This window comes from Myripristis murdjan, chromosome 21 (assembly GCF_902150065.1).
Source record: "Myripristis murdjan chromosome 21, fMyrMur1.1, whole genome shotgun sequence".
NCBI classification, from domain to species: domain Eukaryota; kingdom Metazoa; phylum Chordata; class Actinopteri; order Holocentriformes; family Holocentridae; genus Myripristis; species Myripristis murdjan.
In genome coordinates, this window is record NC_044000.1 from 4,181,607 (window position 1) to 4,201,692 (window position 20,086).

A 20,086-nucleotide genomic window follows, 5' to 3' on the forward strand; every position below is an offset into this window, starting at 1 on the left:
TGTTCAGGCTGTTTCTTCTGCCAGCCACCTCAGCATGTAGTCGGTGATGATTTGGACCTGACATCCTATTCAAAACATCTAGTATGCTGCCAAAATAGTCTAAGATGTTTGGTGAATATTTGGATGTGGTCCTTGGGAAAAAAAGTTGATGTATTGCCCAGCTACTGGAGGTTTTATAATGAATGAAAGAGACTCATGTATGTGTGTCAGTTTTAAATTTTAAGTGTTGAAGAACAAACACAGTAGTTATTGGCTTGCTGAAAACTACACGTAGACACCTGGTCCTTCGAGGTGAAAACCTCCAATAAAAATTGTGTAAAAGACAGACAGTGGTTTATCTTTTGCTGATACCATGGGCTGAGTCACTGTTTTGTGCATTTACATAATAATAGTACCTCCTCTCTGACCTGTTTATTATCTACATATATTAGCTGAATTGATTTTATATTTAGGACACCCACACTTGAGAAATAAGCATCCCTTTCTGCACATCCAAGGCGTAAATCACAAATTGGGGCTTCATGATCTATTTGATCTAATTAAGGAAATATTCTAAATATGAAACTTTTTTCCCCACCAAATGACTGGAAGTGTGAGGACGTGTGGGAAGTGCACAGCTGACAGGATTTGATGATGGATAATGAAGTCTTAATACATTATTAAATAATATGGATAATAAATAATAAACAAAACCTGCTGCTGCTTGAGGCCTATCCTTTAGTAACATAATACAAACAATCTGTGTTGGTATTAAGGTGCAATATGCTAACACATGGACTCTGTGATTTGTCTCAAACAAAAAAAAAAAAGGATGTGTGGAGAATGACCCAACCGTTTCAGTAGAACACACTGTTCCCACAACAAATATGACTGTGGCGCAATGTTTATTATCATCTTTATCAAGTTCACACATCTGTCTCTGCAAGTAAAATGAAGTGCAGCAACATATACACAGTTCAAGCAAAAATATTTCATGGTCAAACATCAATGAGTAAATAAATAACACAAAGCAAGACATGCAGTATTATACTGTAAAACTTGACAAACTGTAGCAGATGGCTGTCTCATTAACTTGTGTGGGTGTGCATCATGTTTTAACTCTTTCATGGAGTCCAAATGCCTCAGCAGGGACGGAAACTTTTCTGGTATGTTGAGGTATTAAAGATGTGTTAATTTAGGTGATTTGACACATTGGAATCTGTGTGTGTAATGCTCCATAAACGTAAGGAGCAGTTGACTGATTGTTGATTATATTTACTTTTGGAAAGAGGCACACCCTGTTTAACAGCTGTTTGCATCTTAAATAGGGCTCCATACAGGCAAATGGAGTCCTTGTTTCAAACGTGGACACAACTTAAGCGGTCTTGACTGCAGTGATGACTCCTGTTAGACCAGAGAAGACTGGGGTGTGTTGGGTCTTTTGTTGAGCAGAGAGATGTTGGTGGGGCCCCCTCCACTCTGGCTTATGGAGCCACACTGTCTCCTGGGCCCCACCTGCAGACGCTGCCTCAGCCTCCACCTTCGCCACCTCCTCTGGATTTCATTCTGCACCTGAGCATTTTCATTAGAGTTTGGTTATTTATGATATAAAAATAAAAGGGTGTACGAATACAGGAGCTTCCAAAAAGTTAATACTGTCATAAATAGGGGGCTGGACTACATCGATATTATGTCAACATCATGGCATGAAACTAGGTTTTGGATATGGTTATATGGTGATATGGCAAGTGTGGTCATTTTGCAGCTTTAAAGGCTGCATTGCGCATAGTAGATGTTTTTCACAGTGGCCACTTTGACATGAAATAGCAAGGTAAACAAAACAAAAAATGTTACTAATAACATTAATTAAGGTTCTGTGCCATAGGGCTCAATTGATTTTATCCATATTGCCCAGCCTTAGACATGAATTTAAAACTTTACAAACTCATTAAAATCAAGAACTGTAAAATCCAAGGCACTTGGCAGTTTTGCACATTGGCAGCTTCAAGCAACAGTGAGAGGTAACTGTTTGAAAGTGTCTGAATTTTAGAAATCCATTAATGAACTGCAGACACTATGTTAACTAACCCAGCCAGTTTGTGATGCTTTATCCTAAAGGCTGCCAAAAGCAGAGATCTGTAGGCTTTCTCTCTCTGAATGCACCTGCACCTGCCTTTTTTAATGTATAATTTATGTTTATTCATTTATTTAGGTTACTTTAAATACTCTGTCTCCTCCAAACACTACATTGAATATTTTCACAGTTCACAGTCAAACACAGTTAAACATCTCTTCAGCCAGTGACAAGTTCCTGTTAAACTTTGTGCTGCATAGTAAGGAGAATGATGTAACACTCCTTGTGCCCTTTGACCTCTTGCTCTCTCTGCTGCAAAATGTCAATCATAGCTGTACTTTGCATTTAAGGGAAACACCTCATCACTCCATCCTGTATGGAGATTCCCTACTACAGCCCATGACAGAAACCAGAATTTAATTGTATTAAACCACGTGGGCAAAAACACTTTGTTATATGGGCTGTTAGAAGCAATGTATTTTTGATGATTCTGGGGGACAGTTTTTCTCTTGAGGGGAGACAGAAAAGACTGGGCCAGAAAGAGAGAAGTCACATGTGACCAGGATGGACTCGGGGCCAGGACATCAAGCCCACATGGGATTTTTTCATGGCACTTTGATGACACTGTGTTGTACCTCTGGTCTGCACTGGCCAGGCGGTACTTGGCTGAAAAAATAATTCACATCACTGAAGCACATCACTGAAAAAAGTTTGAGAACCACTGATCTAGACCACTGAGCCAACAGGGCACCCTAAAGAAAGGTGCATTTTTACGTAAGAGAAATCCTGCCTAGTACTGCACCATTGACATTGGTTGCATTTTATCTGGTGATTTACTGGTATTTCACTTTAAACTGTTCATGTATGCACCAAAGGCACACTAAATAGGGGGCTAAATAGGGGCTTTCATAACAAGGGATAGTCTTACCTCTCCATTCAGAAAACAGTACAAAACTGCGACTACGAACCCCTGGAACAGCAAATACAGAACCATTAAGGAGTGTCATATTGTATACTATCATATACAAAGGCAAAACTGTTTCCAGGTTTGCTGAGCATGCATGTTTAATATTAGCAACTTCCTTCCTCTAACTCACACAGTTAAAATGCTCCAGTGTAACCTTTGTGCAATCACAGTCCTCTGCTGCTGCCTGTTAGGCTGGTGGGGTTAACTTGCTTTGTCTGAGGACAATTTAATAGTTGATGCGGCAGTGTTATCCTGTTCATTTTCCCAGATATTACTGGCTGATCTCAGATTTACGCCCAGTGACCTTCTAGTAACAACACAAAATTAACATAATTAAGTCTACTACCATCGAGCTGTATGCAAGCAATAACAGTAACCATAGTACTGAAATACAAGTTGAGAGTTTTATGCTGTACCTGAGTGGAGGCAAAAGCCAGCTCAATAAAGTTCCATATTTCATAGGACTTGTCATCAACTTGATTTGGAAGGAAGGCAAAGAGGATGTAATGCAAACCAAAGAGCGACACCAGGAGAAACGATGACTTAGCAAGCTTCCTGGTGTGGAAAAAAAAAGTGATAAAAGAGTCACGTGAGCAAGAGTAAGTACAATACAAGATACTTGTTATCATATACTGTAGGTTTACGCAGAAACATAATTATTCAAGGGATAGCCGCCTGCAATTGAGATGGACCCCCCCCCGCTAACATTCTTAAAAATAACAACCATATTCCACTCAAAGAGGGTTTTGCATCAGCATTTACAGGGGTTAATTTTAATAACTATTTTTTCCTGTTATTAATATCCAGAAACGTGGTAACTTTTGTACTTATGTAACTTCTACACTGTATCACTCCACACCAAAGGAGCAGTACCCACAACAGAGGCGTAAATATTGCTTGAGTTTGCCATCTTCTGTTTTCTTCATTGAACACATGTAAACATGTTGTAGGACAAATATAACCACTTCCTCCGGAGTACTAAAAGAGAGCTGGCAAGTCATGTTTTGTCTAGCTTCCTCTTCTCCTCTCTATCACACGATTCATGAACCTTTCAGGCTCCTGCCAGCCTAAAGCAGGGAGCATAAAGGGATAGTTCACTTTATTTTTTTCAGAATGGGTGAACTATCCCTTTAATGGCTCCTGTCTGAGATCAAATATATGTCTTACTGGCAATATTATTTACTTATTATCTACCTTATTTATTTACTTGTCCACATTTCATTTACACTTGGCCTTTCAGATATCCGATCGCTATCCAATCAGCTGTGTGGATAAGTGAAAATGGGGCATTAGCAGCAAAGTAGCTCAGTCGATTACTGACCTGTAATGGTTAAACTCATTGCCAGGCATGTCTTGTGTCCTCAGCTTGGCTAACAGTATTTTTATAATGCACAGGAAAAATATTAAGTTCACCTGTAAAACACATAAATAAAAAAGTAACTACTTAACATGTAATAGCACATTCTGTCATAGCTTCCTCTTCTATGATTGACTGTTTTATCACTGACAATCTGTATACATGTTTCATACAGTTTGTGTAAATACAAGCATATGATGATTTGTTGTGTGATTACAAGCCTCAAGGCCGGAGTGGTACTGACTATAATAAAAAGGAGAACAGGAACTCTGAGAATCCACCAGATCCACTCGTGCCTCCTGGTCTCCCAGCATCTTCAGAGCAAGAGACAGAAGTGAAACACATACACACACATAGGCACAGGTATAGCTGTCAGTGCATTCCTACAGTCCACATTAATCAAATACAGAATATAGGTGAATAAGCATTTATCATACCCCTCATCCTCATGAAGATACCTGGCACAGCTCCAGCCTATTATAATAACCATCGGAGAACCTGAGAGAAGAGAGAGGCAGTAAGCCGCCATTTGTTTCCAGTGTGATAAGGCCATAATATAATGCATACATACATAATGGAATTTTATTTCTTCCTGTTTTTGGAGGTGTTTTTCACAGTGATAATGCAATATCCGGCTGTGGGAGAGACAGATAAACACTAAGAGATCAGGAAGATTAAATGAATAGGAAAGATAAAGGGACAGCCGGGGTAGCTATCGCAACACCCAGGAAACTTGTGCTGAGAAATGAAGAGTCAGAGTGAGGTGAGTCCAGCAGTCCTACCCCAGCCAAGGATGATGTACCACCACAAGTGTCTCCTCTGGGAGAACAGGGAGACACTGACCAGGCTGTACAGGTAGTGGCCCTCAGCCAGGAGCCAGCTGTAGTTGGCCATGATGCAGTAGTTGGTGAGCGCTGTTGCAAGTTTACAACTCACCTACAGGGGGCGGCAGAGGACAAACAAGCAGGGAAGCAGGTGATTCCTGATCTCACATCTGTTCATGATATGGGATGTGCACAGTTTTTAATAACAATCATGAAAAAACAAAGCTGCATGACTTTAGTGTTTTGACTTATTTAGCAATTGTAACAAAATAAATCACAATTAAATGGTGCACCTTGAATCATTAAAAAAAAAAAAAAAAAAAAAAAAAAAAAAAAAAATATATATATATATATATATATATATATATATATATATATATATATATTCTTTCATCAACATGGAGGAACAGGAAATAAGCAAATTAGCAATAAATGACCTGAAAAGAAATTGGTAAGATGAATGAATGAATGACTAAATAACTAAATCAATAGACAAACAAAGAAAGAAATCAGAAAATAAAACAACAACAAAAACAGTAATAGCTGTTTTGCTATTGCTATTAGCAGTAGTAGAAGTATTAGCATTATAAAATAACAATTTATACACTGTTATAATATATCTTTTATTATACATTATATTATATTATAATTGTACAATGACAATTAAATTACAAGAAAATTACCAAAAAGGTCTCTCCCCAAGAATTATTATTATTAATAATAATAATAATAAAAACACCTGTCTAAAAAAATGCTACATATCTCTGCACAATAAGTATATAGGATATAGACTTTTTGTTTTGTTGAGTTTAAAGCATTGTTTGGCTCAGAGAAGCACCCAGGACAATATTCTGTCTTTTGTATGAGTGTCCTGATGAACAGGAGCACCACTCGGACAGGCTGATGGCTGTAAGTACCGGGTAGATGCCACAGTGAAAATGGTCCTCAGACGAGAAAAGCACAGAGTCTCTGATGAAGATGAGTGCTGCTCGGAGGATGAAAGAGAGGAAGAGCTGGATGTGGACAAAGTTGCGTGTGCAGTGGAGCCTCCTGGAGAAAAGGGACACAGAGCAAAATAACACTTTTGCTTGAAATTATTGTTTGTTGATTGAGATATTGGTGTCAAAAGATGAGAATTTAAGAGGCTGCCTATCTATTTGTAAATGCTTCTTTCTTTATCAAAGTTCCAATTGGGATTTTATAATCACTTCAAGCTATATTCACATGTCTTCTAAAGGGTTTGAGAGTTTTTTGGAGGCTTTCTTAAAGGACCATAACAGTGATTTTGAATGTTTAGCCAGTGTACTATAATTTACCCATATTTTACAATGCAGCAAATCATTTTGCAAATCATGTGGTGGTACCAAAGATTTCACATCATATAATTCAAATCCCTCGGCTTTCAAATTTGAATTTTTGCTGAAAAAGCCACCTTATAATATTCTGCTTCTGCGGCTAGCAAAACTGTCATTGTTCTTAAACCGTGGAATTAATAATTCTATGTGGAAAGCAAACATTTTCCCTGGGGACTATTTTCTGGTGGACAGACCATTTCACTGTGCCCAATTTCAGGTCATCAAAACCCAACAGTGCTGGAAAACTAATGTGGGTGACTTTATTACAGTGATGGAATACTGGTGTGAAGAACATTTGAAGTCTCTGAAAGTTCATTTTCATATCGTAGTGGAATGGAAACCAACATCTGGAGATAAGGGAGAAAACATGGTATCGTAAAATGTGCTAAAATGCTTTCTTTGGGAAAAAATTAACAGAAAACTGAAGTACATACATTTTGCACATATTAGACTCAACAGGCAGAGTCACTGGTATGGACCTTCAACTGATCACATTACAAGGTGCAGGCAACTTTTTTGTGTATAAATAAATCTTATGCAGCCATACGTACATACATACATAAAGTTTGGTTGGCATGTACGCTATTAGTGTCAATGGAAACCACTGTAATGGAAAAAAGGTTACATCACATTGCAAATATGGATTAGGTCTTTACTGATTCCAAGTTAAAACTGAGAGTTATCACTCTGTTGGGCCATCAGCCACTGTTCCTTTTTAAATCTGAACAGTTCCCCACTGATCACTGACCTGAAGAGAGAGAGAATGGTAACAGCGATGGTAAGCGACGCAAGAGAGGCAGCGTAGCCCACCGAGTACATGACCCTCACGACCAGGAAGTAGCTCTGGGACCTGAGTGCCTGGGGAAACGCAGAAATGCATACAACAGCTTTACTATACTGTGTTTGTGTGTGTGTGTGTGTGTGTGTGTGTGTGTGTGTGTGTGTGTGTGTGTATGTGTGTGTGTGTGTTCTTGTATCTTTACTATGAGAACCAAATATCCTCATGAGGAAATAAGAATGAAGAACATTCTCCAGACTGAGGTCATTTAGCTATTTTAGGTTTAGGATGAAGGATAGACTCAGGATTAAGGTTGCAGTGGGTGTTAAAGGGGAATTCCACCCCATTTTAAGAGCTATTATGTTGTTTCAAGGGGTTAGCGGTGAATGGGGTGATGACTTGATTTGCCACACAAAAAGGACGCTTATATTCCAGCATTGCTAACAGGTTTGAACCAGAATTTGAATCTGAATGCAAGAAATTGTAGGACTTATTTTATTTTACAGCCTAGTGACATCACAAATTTGATGTTCAATTCTGTGTTTTCTAGCATTAGGGAAGAATGATGCTAATTCAGTCTTGGAAACATCCACGTGAATTATTAAAATGGGTGGCATTCAGGGGACATGCGGAAGTGAGTATGAATGTGGTTGATAAAGGTTATCCCAAGTATAGTCAAATCTGTGTATGTAGGTATGTATACACATATCAGTGCTTCCATGAGAATGAACATGTCTCTACAGTGTGTGTATTTTCTGACAGAGAGAAAGAGAAAGAGAGAGGGACATAGTCTGTGTTCGCAGCTATGCATGTGTGTGTGTATTAATGTGTATACAGGAGGTATCTCTTGAGAAAAGAGAGAAGGTGAAACATAAGTGTGTCTATATTGTATATACAGCTTGATGTAGCATGTGCAAGTTTCTCCACAGAGACATTTAGTGATGTCACCAATCTCCAGGCAACCACAAGTACAACTGGCCATCATGGAGGTTAAAATGGACAATATCTAAATGTATAATGCAGCACTAACTGTCATATTGTTGGTTGTTGTTATTGTGGTTGATGTGGTGCAAGCACATGCATTTCCATCCAAAACCTTACAGAAGATCAGGAAACTACTTTTTCAATTTTTCACATTATGAATTTTGTTGGGCCCCATATAACCCCACCCACTTTGCAAGTGTTCTTCCACTTATTGTTTACAGTTTATTGTAAGTGTTTCCTTGGCTATTACAGTGGCAAGAAAACGTATGTGAACCTTTTGGAATTTCATGGTTTTCTGAATAAATTTTCTAATAAAATATCTTTCATCTAAGCTGAAGGTATTGACAAACATAATGTGTCTAAAATAACACAAAAAATTCTGATCTTTCATGTCTTTATTGAACACACTCATTCAACATTCAAAATGGCAGTGAACCCTTAGAATTAATAACTGGTTGACCCCCACCCCCCCTTGGCAGCAATAACCTCAATAACCTCAGGTGCTTCCTGTAGCTGTGGATCAGACCTGCACATTGTTGAGGAGGAATTTTAGCCTATTCTTCCTGGCAGAACTGCTTTAACTCTGTCATGTGTATGGCTCTCTTCAAGTCAATCCATAGCATCTCTACTGGGTTGAGGTCTGGGCTCTGACTTGGCCACTCCAAAAGGCGGATTTTGTTTTTCTAAAGCCATTCTGTTGTGGACTTGCTCCGGTGTTTTGGGTCGTTGTCCTGTTGGATCACCCACCTTCTACATAGTTCTACATAGACATTCTCACATTATCCTAAAGAATTGTCTGATATTCTGATATACTTGGGAATTCATCTTCCCCTCAATGATTCCAAGCTGGCCAGGCCCTGATGCAGCAAAGCAGGCCCAAATCATGATGTTTCCTCCACCATACTTTATGGTTGGGATGATGTTTTCATGATGATATACCATGCCCTTTCTACACCAGATGTAGTGGTGTGTGTTTTTTCCAAATAGTTCAAACTTAGTTTCATCAGTCCACAAAACATTTTGCCAATACCGCTGTGGAGTGTCAATGTGCTCTTTTGCAAACTTCAGGCGTGCAACAATTTTCTTTTTAGTAAGCAGTGGCTTCCTTCGTGGTATCCTGCCGTAGATACCCTGCTTGTTCAATGTTTTATGCATTTTGACTCATGAACAGAGATGTTAGCCAGTTCCAATGATGCCTTCAAATCTTTGGCTGTCATTCAGGGTTGTTTCTTTACCTCATTGATGCAACAGTCCCAGAGTGTCTCCATTTGTAGATTTTTTTGCCTAACTGTAGACTGGTCAATTTCTAAAGTCTTTGAAATAACTTTGTAACCCTTGCCAGTTTTATGTAAATCAACAATTCTTGATCGTAGATCCTCTGAATGCTCTTTTTGGCAAGGCATAGCTCACATAAGCGTGTTCTTCTTGTACAGAGCAAACTCCAAAAGTGTGAGGGGTTTTTAATCAGTCAAAGTAGCTGTAGTCCACACCTTCCAACCTCATTATCTTAACGAGACTCCAGGTGTGCTAAAACCTGACTCCAGTTAGCTTTTTTGAGGTCATTAACTCAAGGGTTCACATACTTTTTCCACAAGCACTATGAGTTTTTTTTTTTTTTTGGTTGCTCTCAATTAAGAAATGAAAAATCAAAAAAATGTTGTTATTATTTTAGACATATTAAATTTGTCAATACCCTTGACTTAGATGGAGATCAGATCACATTTTATGACAAATTTATTCAGAAAACCATGAAATTCCAAAAGGTTCACATACTTTTTCTTGCCACTGTATGTATATATGAGGGTTAAGGTATTGGCTTGGCGCCCTCTTGTGACTAGCTACAAAGCCCTGGATGGTGGGGTGAAATGCCACCCATGGCTGGTATATAATTCCTGTTGTTTATGTGCTAGTTGCCTTGCCCAAGCAATTAAAAACTAATTTGCTCAATTCAAAAACAGAGTGCCTCAGTTTTTTTCCATGGTTGTCTGCATCACTTATTGATTGATATCAAGCAAGACTGCCAGGCCCTTGTTTCTAAACGGACCTTTACCTGTCCTACTAAAGAACACCTGTTGTATGAAGATGTGAAGTTGTGCCAGACCATCTACTCAACATACACAAAGCTCTCAGTTCACTTTCAAATCTCCAGGTTCAGGTCTTAGATCCCAACATTCATTGATATTGAACTGTAATGAAAAGGGGGCACATCAACATAGCCCGAAGCATACAGAAAAGACACAATTTACAACTGAAAATGGGTTGTATTCTCCTTTAACAAGACTGTGGTAGTTAGCTATCCAGACACTATATGGGTAGCCAACAAACTGACATTATACCGGATGCACTGGATGATGGGATGCATCAGTCACCAAGTGAACAGTTTCCAGTAAGAAACAGCACAGAAATGAACCACATGTATTAAATTCTGTTGAGATGTCAAAGCAACAAGTTCCAATGAAGGGGAAGCAGAGACCGCAAGAAAACAACAGAGACAGAGAGAGGGGGAGAGGAGGAAGAGAGTCAGATAGCAACTGGGCTGCGTAGCCACTGCCCATCTCCTAAATCACATAGGCACTTGCTGTCCTCCCAGCAGGAAGACTGTACTCAGTGGGGCTGGGAAGATACACTGATAAAAACCAGATCACTCTTCACACTGATTTACACTTTTGTTCCACTTCTATCCAGTCCAAACACAACGGTGGGAAACTGGAAGCTTGACTGCTCTGTGGCAGCCTCTACTGGTATCCACAGTTTATATAAATGTGTTATTATTCACACCAGGCTGTGGTTAAGTGGAGACATAATCTGCACAGTAGCAGACCAGTTCAGGGCTGTCAGAGAAATGATGACATCAGCGCCAGTTACTGGGCCATCAAGGCTTTTAGCCTGGAGATGGCACATCAAGGCCGCAGGCTGAAATTGATTCAAATGGTATTACATTTGTTTTCTGCCTTGGCGACGTCTTTCATGTTCCTTTACTATCTACAAGAAACAGGTCAAACACTATTTACTAATACAGTTTCTATGTGTCGGATTGAGCGATGAAGTGAGTGCAAATTTTACACAATCACAAAAATGAATGCATTTAAAGGTCAAATTGCATATTTTTTCTGACACTGACACAGTCTGAATTGTCTTGATGTGATGTCACAACACACTGTACATGTGTCCAAGTGAGTTCAAACAAACTGCATGAAAACTGAGCCTGAAATCTACCATGCAAAAAAAAAAAAAAAAAAAAAATGAATATAATCAAAAAAATGAAAGGTAAGAGTAATCGTAAAAATTGTAATTGGAAAAAAAGTGAAAATTGTAATTTGCAAAAAAAAAAGGAAATAAAAAATAAATACATGGACGGAAAAGACGCACGACAGCTGTCGAGGATAATGAGACACATCACAGAAAGAAGTCACAGAATAATTGAGTGATCAAGTAATATCACACCTAAAAAAAATCATTATTCTTTTTTCTCTCTCTCTCTCTCTTTTTTTTTTTTTTAAATGAAGTCCCTTTACATCCATGTCACAGATGTCAGCAGGCTTAGACTCAAATAACTCACTGTCCCCTGCTTAAACAGTCCAGTTGACTTAGCAGGTAATTTGCCATACAGACAGGATAACCTATAGGTCCAACTAATTTTAAATTCATTTGATTCACTGCTGTACACCTGCCAGTCTTACAGAGAAAAGCCTTTGGTAATCATGTACGCTGCATTGTACGCAGGATTCAGAGAAGCAGAGGAGGAAGAACTGATATACCTCTAGAGGGAGGCTTTCATTGAAGCCATACTCGCATGCTATCTCGTGTGGAGGGTAGGGCTCAGTCCAGCCATGCTCTGTGCAGTTCCTGAACACTCTACCTACAGAAAGAAATAGGACTTGTCACGATCAATTTGCTATCACTGGTTATTATAACCAAATGTAAACATAAAAAACATACAGCCACAGACAATGACGCACAAATTCACTGTTTCACTACATTAGATCTGGATTACTGGCTGGTTTTTGGAGACTTGGCTGTTAGCTGCTGTTCAACATTAAATAATGAGAAAATAGACCCCACAATCATCCTTTTTCCTGGTAGATCAACTGTCCCAGTGCTCCATGCCAGCACTAGTAGACTCTTTGCTAAGTTGTGATAAATGACTAGCACTAACTAACTGACCTTTTAGTCATACAAAGTTTTAACACGGCCAATAAATGTATGCATTTTAAAAGTAAAATATTATAGGATTGCAAAGTGGGTGGGGTTATATGGGGCAGCCAGGAATCTGGAAATAAAAAATTAATTCATTAATCCCTTCCTTTTTCCTATCCCAATGGTATTTGACAACCTGTTTGAGCATTTCCAACACTTGAATAGGTACGAAATTCTCCTGGTTGAGTCATCAGTAAGAAATTGCAGCTGCAAAGAAATACTTGAGCTTCACTGAAAAAAAGTGAAAGGTACAAGATGGTGCACAAAAGAAAATCAAGAGCAAAATGGAATGTCTCAGAAATTACAATATTTAGAAGCAATGGCCATAAAGTGACCCTAAAGTATTTAGGGTCCCCCACTGCACAACTCTCGCAACTGATTTGGCCAGATGAATTTTGGACCAGGTAATTTTCAGGTGAGCATCCACACATTAATCCACTGTGCAGTGTCCCATTGCTTACCATGTTCACATTCTATGGAAAAAGGAAAGGAAAAAAAAGAGTAGTAGATGTCAATCTTGAAAACTTTACTGGTAGTTTCTTGTTTTCATGGCAGGCCGCTTAACAGTTGCCCCTTAATCTAATCTCAGTTTACCTAGTAACAGTTATTTGATTGGCTTAAAAAAATTTAAATTCATCCTTGGTGCATTGTGACTGCCTATGTGCACCCTTGGCAGTCTAGAATATTGTATGCCTGTTCTGGCCACTACTGCAATAACACCCCACTCCCTCCATACTTGGCCACATTAATAGAAGCCCCTCCCTGCCACTGACCTGTAGTATGTAGGAACCTGGGACACGGCTGAGACACGACCTCTCCGACCAGAGCATGGGGCCAGCAGTTCAGATGGTCCCACAAGCCCCTACACTCTGTTTGAGAGAGAGAGAATACCACAAGATGAGACAAAACCAGATTAATTGCTGTACACATTAAAGTAGACCTGAAGAGGGAAACTGTGCGACAATTACAGCCTTCTGCCCCAGAACTACTTCAGACTTAGACAGTTCTGTTCATGAAACACTGCCAGTAAGCCTCTACGTGTTGGACAATAGCTTATTCATTTATATTTAACAAGGGCGTGATGGACAGGTATGTTGTTTGCTTCACACATTTTCCTTGTAGTCCTTCCTGTAGGTTTCACTGTTCTGGTGAGACGAGGGTGCCGGTGGAGAAATACAAATCTCTGACTCACTGCCAATGCAATCAGATTAGATGCAATTGTATTCTAATCCTAGACTTCATTTTATTGCCACTGCCACTTGAAATCTGAGCAACAACACTGGACCATACAGAGCTTCCATGAGAAACAGGCTGTCTCGATCAGTTCATTCCAGCTGGTCCTAAACACAAGACATCCAAAATCAGAGACAAATTACAGATTCCTCTGTATGATGGCTTGAAGTCTAAGATAAGTTTCCCCTCCATTAACTTCAGATGGTTTAACAAATGATGCTCTGATGTGTCCATGTATGGCTGAATAAACCCCTTCTTACCAGTCTACTACAACCTGAAGCATCTGGCTTCAGACCCAAGACATATCTCGCCAAAGTTTTTTCTTACCTCTTGCCAAATTGTTTTGGCTTGACTTCTACGCCCAAAGTCACAGTGAAAAATTAACTCAAAATAAAAATAAAGCAGACTAAAGAATGGCAGAGCAGTTGGGCACTGGGCATACCAATGACCAATGGTGCACTCACTCATCAGATTTGTTCAGTCAAAGGTTTCAGTCAGTTTTATCTCAATTCTACAGTTATTGTTCCCCAAACCCTACTCTGTAAAAATATCAAATACTGAAAGCTGCTTTTCGGCCGAAACCGTGTCATATCGTGAGCTAAGGGCTGGATTTCTTTCAGCCAATGTTACAGTCAGACCATATTTATTCAGTCTCAGTTAAATAGTGGAAGACAGACTTTGTGCAAATATATTATTATTATTGTATTATTAGATTATATTATTATATTTAAAACCTTGCTCCAATACATCACGTTGTATATAAATGAGTTTAGTCCCTGTAAGTCATAGTCAGGATACAGGCTGATCTATGGCTCCAGCTGTGGATATGCTTAAATTCAAGCCAGATGAGTCAGCCAGCCCTATTACTGCTGAGATTGATGGGGACGTTGGAAATGACTGAATGTGATGCTGAGGATGTGATGCAGGAATAAGTGGAGGTGCAGCGCCAAGGCAGTGTAGGTGGTCTGATCAGATACCCTAAAGCAAGGGTTTCAAAACCATTTCATGTTCTAGAACCCCTTGTTACCTTTCATTAAGCTGCACGTCCTCATTTAATGTGGTTTTGCTCTATGGATCCTGATATGAAAAGATATTTTGGTTTGGTTTATATTAAGTATTAAATTGTTCTGATGTCAGAGTGGAGCACTGACAAATGGCTTCAGTGATGAGATGCAAGCATAATGCTGAAATAATCACTCATATATTTTCTATACTATATGAATTTCTGGTGGATTCTATTAGAATGAAATAATCCTTTGAATCTGAAGTCTGAGCAAATTCACTTGGCTCCTTTCAAATACATGGGAGAAAAAGTGATTTACAAACGAGCCAAAAATTATGCTAAATCATTAAAAAAATAACAAATAAAGAAGAAAGACAGAAAGAAATTAAGACAACAATACTAATTATGATGATGATGATGATGATGATTACACATGAAAGTGAGTAAACTTTTTTAAAAATCCATGAAATATATTTTTATAATTATTATGATATATTTGCATGTCAGATCAGTGAAACTGGATCAGTGCCCGATGTTTTATGTTTTTTTGTGCCTGAATGCACCCGATTATTGTGAAATGAAACTGTTTTGCTCAGGACCCCTTAGAAGCCCTTCAAGGCCCCCTGGTGTCTCCAGACACAACTTTGTAAAACACTGGCCTATAGCAACATCATGGATAATAGTTAAGATACGGTAAAAAGAGAAAAATATACTTATTGGTAGCCTACACTTAGTTAAACCTGGCTCAGTGGGCTGTAACCACTTTTGCCACACCATTACACCACCAGCTTCAGCTCATACCACTGGTACCAGGCAGGTGGAGATTCTGTCCCTGTCACAACACAAATCAGAATCTACATTTATCAACATGTGAATATATATGTGCATAAACCATAAGTAGGGCCATTTCTAAGCAAAGAGTGGCATTTATTAATTTGTACCTTTGCTTGAGGATGTGCGTATATTTAAGCGCGACTTTGACCGAGTTTACACACAGCAGCACCAAGTGGCTGAAGCAGAAAGACCACCGAGAGAGACAGACAGAGGCGATCACAAGCAGCTTCATGAGCAGTACTAAAACAGTGGTTTAGATTAGAGGTGCAAGTAAACAATTTGGAGAGTGCATATTCAGCATAGGGGTGACATCAATGACACATCTTTACCATACTGTATAGTGTGTGGTTGGTTGTAGTAGCTTTATATTAATGAATGCATGCATTTTGGTTTAGACAGTGTGATTTCTTACATGCACATTTGATAAATGCCAATTTTCTTGCACAGAACGGACATTAAGTAAACTAGATTTTATTTGGAAAAGAGAATTTAGAGCCTTCAGTGTGCGGTGTTGATAAATGAGGATCCTGGAAACAGCCCTCCAGGCGCCAACCATCATACCACATTCAAAGTCACTTAAATCACACATCTCGCCCATTCTAACATTTAGCTGAACAGTAACTGAACCTCTTGACTCTGTCTGCATGCTTTCTATACTGAGTCACAGCTACAGTATGCAACTCTGGAGGAGTGAGTTATTGGTGCTCAGCAGAAGGTGTAGCTAATGACGTGAGTGTATTGGAGCACCAGGTGTACACACTGAATGACATAAAGTATGAAGACACCGAAATGTGGAATAAGGTCACCAAAAGATGTCATCATCAGATCTCAGCCTGTGCCAGGCACACTTTGGAACCATCTCTTTGTCACTCCTGTTTGTGTTGTGCTGCTCTTTTCTTTTTACTTCTTCATTATTATTGCTATCATTTAACCACACACACACACACACACACACGCACATTTGCATCAGACATGTGCATTCACTCATTACCAATGAACTTCAGTCAGTACAAGAATGTAATATGAGGAGCTAAATTTTTTCATTTGACATATTTCTTGGTGACTGAAATCCAACCTTGGCATTTAGATTTTTGATTGTTTCATTTTAATGTATACTACAATCAAACCTGCTGACAATATAGCAGTTTAACCCATAAAGGTGGGAGCCCTGTCTTGCTGTTGAGAACACTACACATGAAGGAAATTCATCACTTCAGCGCTTTAGATAAACTGAAGCACTTTGGCCCCGTGGAACTCGAAAAATGTGTGATGTCACTGCGGAAGAAATACATTAACCAATTGAGGAGGCAGTTAATGCAATTCTTCTTTGATTCTCTCATCTTTAGCGCCAGCCCGGGAAAGGAAACCATGGCAACACTGTAAGTTTTTCTGTGTTATAAATGGAATTAGTTGACAGATCATGCTATTACCTGCTCCCATAATGGGAGAAGGTACTGGGTGCTTCCTTTTATGTCATCGTATCTGATGAAAATGACTCAGCGGCTCATCAGGTGTGCAATGGTGCATTCTATTAATCTTCATTCTGTCCACCTCTATCCCTCCTGGCAAAGTTTAAGTCAGGTTGGAAAGAACCTAGTGCTAATGCTTCCAGGGTTGAGGATTTGATTGTCGGTGAGGTTTTCTCTCCTAAAACATTTTTTTTTTCCTGGAAGGCATTGTAGATTTAAGTGTCTCTACATGGCTTCCATTAGACCTCTGTTAATAGTAATCAGAGATGCAGTGGAGGGTAAACACACCTGAACTCTATGCAAAATTTTAGGCTGACATTAATCTTTGACATGAATCCATCGTATATGTCACAGTAACTGGTATCCTATATGAAGACAGTGTTGAAGGGAGACAAAAGCAGGAATTAATGCTTTCTGAAAATAAGACTTTTATTATGATAGCTGACTAGAGGTCATAGTTTACTGTTCCTACTATTTACCACTTTAGTATAGTGTAGTCCAGTAAAAACACTCATTCTGTATCTACAGGTTGCAGTAATTAATTGAAGCTACATTACATTTAAATCGAGTGAAATATTCAAATTCAGGAAATATCTAGATGCCTTGTGCATCGTTTTATTCACATTTCCCTGGAATTCAGCAGGATGTGTTTGGGATCTTTGAAAACATTGGGACCTCCATTAGAATTTACAAGTTACAAAGTTACGTGGGTTTGAATCAAAGGCAGCTGCAAAGCATGCATTTGTACTGGGGAATGCACCTATGGGACGCTATTTTCTTTGTTTTTGGGTACAGGGATAGATCTGAGCAACCTTTTACACCAACATAATTTTTAAAGGGCCAGAGTCATAATATCACATTAGTGGGCCTTGTATCAAACATGATGAAAGTGGTGTTTAAAGGGGGAAAACAAATATAAAATTAATATTTTCATAACTTTTTGCTTACTACTGCTACATAACTACTGTTTATATGTTAATGGCATTTATATAAAAGTATGTATTTGAACTACATTTGAACTACATAGTTTGTCTGACAAAGCTGCGCTTCTTTGAACCTCAGGTCCCTTTTCTTATCATGGCAGCTAGTTATATAACTTACCCTGGAGGCTGGATGAGCTCCCGTTGATCCTCAGCAGCTCCATACAGTCCACTTCATCTTGGTGTAATATGTAATTCGGGTCGCATTCAGGAGGAATAGCTCTCGCCTGCAAACGTGACATGAAAAAGTATGAAAGACAGTTGATTAAAAAAAAAAAAAAAAAAAAAACAGCCATGCAGGTGCATGCGGCTAAGATATACCCAGTTTTTTTTTTTTTTTTTTTTTTTTTAGAAGCTTCTAAATTGAAAATCACTGTAGGCTGATCTTCTGGTATCTTAGTGACAAATGGTGTAGCCTGTGTTTTTTCCCCCCTCTTTTTTGTGAATTGTAGTCACAGTACCAATTGTAATGTTTGTTTATTTATATATTTGTTCATTTATTTGTTTGCTATGATATCAGCAGGACTATAATTTTCCTATAATATTCCTGTAGTGATTTGGTGTATTTGTGAGTCAACTGTGAGTTCATAACGACATTATCCTAATTCATGCAATGGTATTAATTCGTTTCTATAGCCTAGAGCCTTTGTTGCTCTAATATTTGTAAATCCTTCTAAAGTTTATGTTATGGTTCCGATACTTCATAAGGGGCATGAAATTCATGTTTCCTTGTCGAGTAAAGTAGACAATACAATAACATATCAAGCATCCTCAGCAGACAATTTGGTAATAATAATAAAAAGAAACTTCTGCAAAAGTGGCTTCACAAGAAGGACTCACGTGGGAAGAGCACTCCAGAAGAAATGCAACAAGTGCTAATTCACTCGGTATCCACATGGAGATGAAACACGGATTATTTCGCAGTAGAAACAAAAAGTAGGGCTGCACGCTGTTTTAGGTTTGTACGCGAAGGAATAGAACGCAGTTAAATGTCGCTGCAGTGAAAATGAACAGCTTCTCCCAGGTGAAGCTTTCTAGATCTGTGCCGCGTCTTCTCTACTCTTCTCTGATTATTCGTTGATATGCCCCAGTGCCAGCAAACAGCCCGGTTTGGCGGTTTCCTTCAGTCAAAAGTGTACTATCCCAGGCGAGAGCGGTTGCCTTTCTGCAGTGATGCATGATGAACCCGCTGCATCCAAAGCGCAGCAGACATGCAAGTGTGCCCTGTGCAGCTTCCAGAGCTCAGCCCAGGTCAGTGCAGGCGCATCCTCCGTCCTGACGAGCAGCCGGAGCTCTCTGAGCCGCACGGCTGCTTCCCGGCGGCGCTGCTGTTGTGGAAACATGCAGGGCCACCTGGAGCCAGCATGCAGACAGTGTGTGGCCCAAAAGCCAGCTACTCATCATCTTATCCCACTGTGGGATTTAATAAGATTTGCTATTACTATCAAATATCTTAGTATTTTACTTTAATAACTGATTGTAGCTAATAATCCTATGATAAGTCCCATAGGGAGTTACAGTGAATCTTTACAGTGAATAATGACTTTATGGATGGTGTAATACATATTCTATAATATATTGTAGGCCTACCTGGTATTTTATCTTATGTGGTTAATCTGTTTTATTTATTTATTTATTTATTTTTATAATACTTAAATAATGTTTTGTTGTTGTTGTTGTTTTTAAAGCAATGATGTAGTACATATTCTACAAAAAGTTGCTGGCCTACTATGAACTTCCATTATCTCCCTTTTCCTACCACAATAATGTCCCTTTTTTCTTTTTTTTTCTTCTTTTTTTTCTTTCTTTCTTTCTTTCTTTTTTTTTTTTTTTTTGTTAATATACAGTGTCAGTCAAAAGTTTGGACACATCTTCTCATTGAGTGTTTTTTATTTATTGTATTATTAAAACATATCCTGGTTTGTTCAACACTTTTTTGTTTTCTACATAATCCCACGTGTTCTTGAATAGTTTTGATGTCTTCATCATTAATCTACAGTACAATGTGGAAAATAATAAAAATAAAGAAAAAACATTGAATGGGAAGGTGCA

General features: G+C 38.8%; 1 protein-coding gene across 1 annotated transcript; it reads right to left on the reverse strand.

The window, feature by feature from the left end:
• Nucleotides 1–874: 874 nt before the first annotated feature.
• Nucleotides 875–19,305, reverse strand: sctr (secretin receptor). Its single transcript, XM_030080857.1, has 13 exons — nucleotides 18,875–19,305; nucleotides 18,156–18,261; nucleotides 13,289–13,384; nucleotides 12,077–12,177; nucleotides 7,305–7,414; nucleotides 6,119–6,251; nucleotides 5,160–5,313; nucleotides 4,815–4,875; nucleotides 4,622–4,691; nucleotides 4,342–4,433; nucleotides 3,437–3,575; nucleotides 2,982–3,023; nucleotides 875–1,551 (listed from the first exon to the last, which is right to left on the reverse strand). Exons 1-13 carry the CDS (start codon nucleotides 18,929–18,931, stop codon nucleotides 1,387–1,389), a joined length of 1,326 nt encoding a protein of 441 aa, XP_029936717.1. The 5' UTR covers nucleotides 18,932–19,305; the 3' UTR covers nucleotides 875–1,386.
• Between the last annotated feature and the right edge of the window lie 781 nt (nucleotides 19,306–20,086).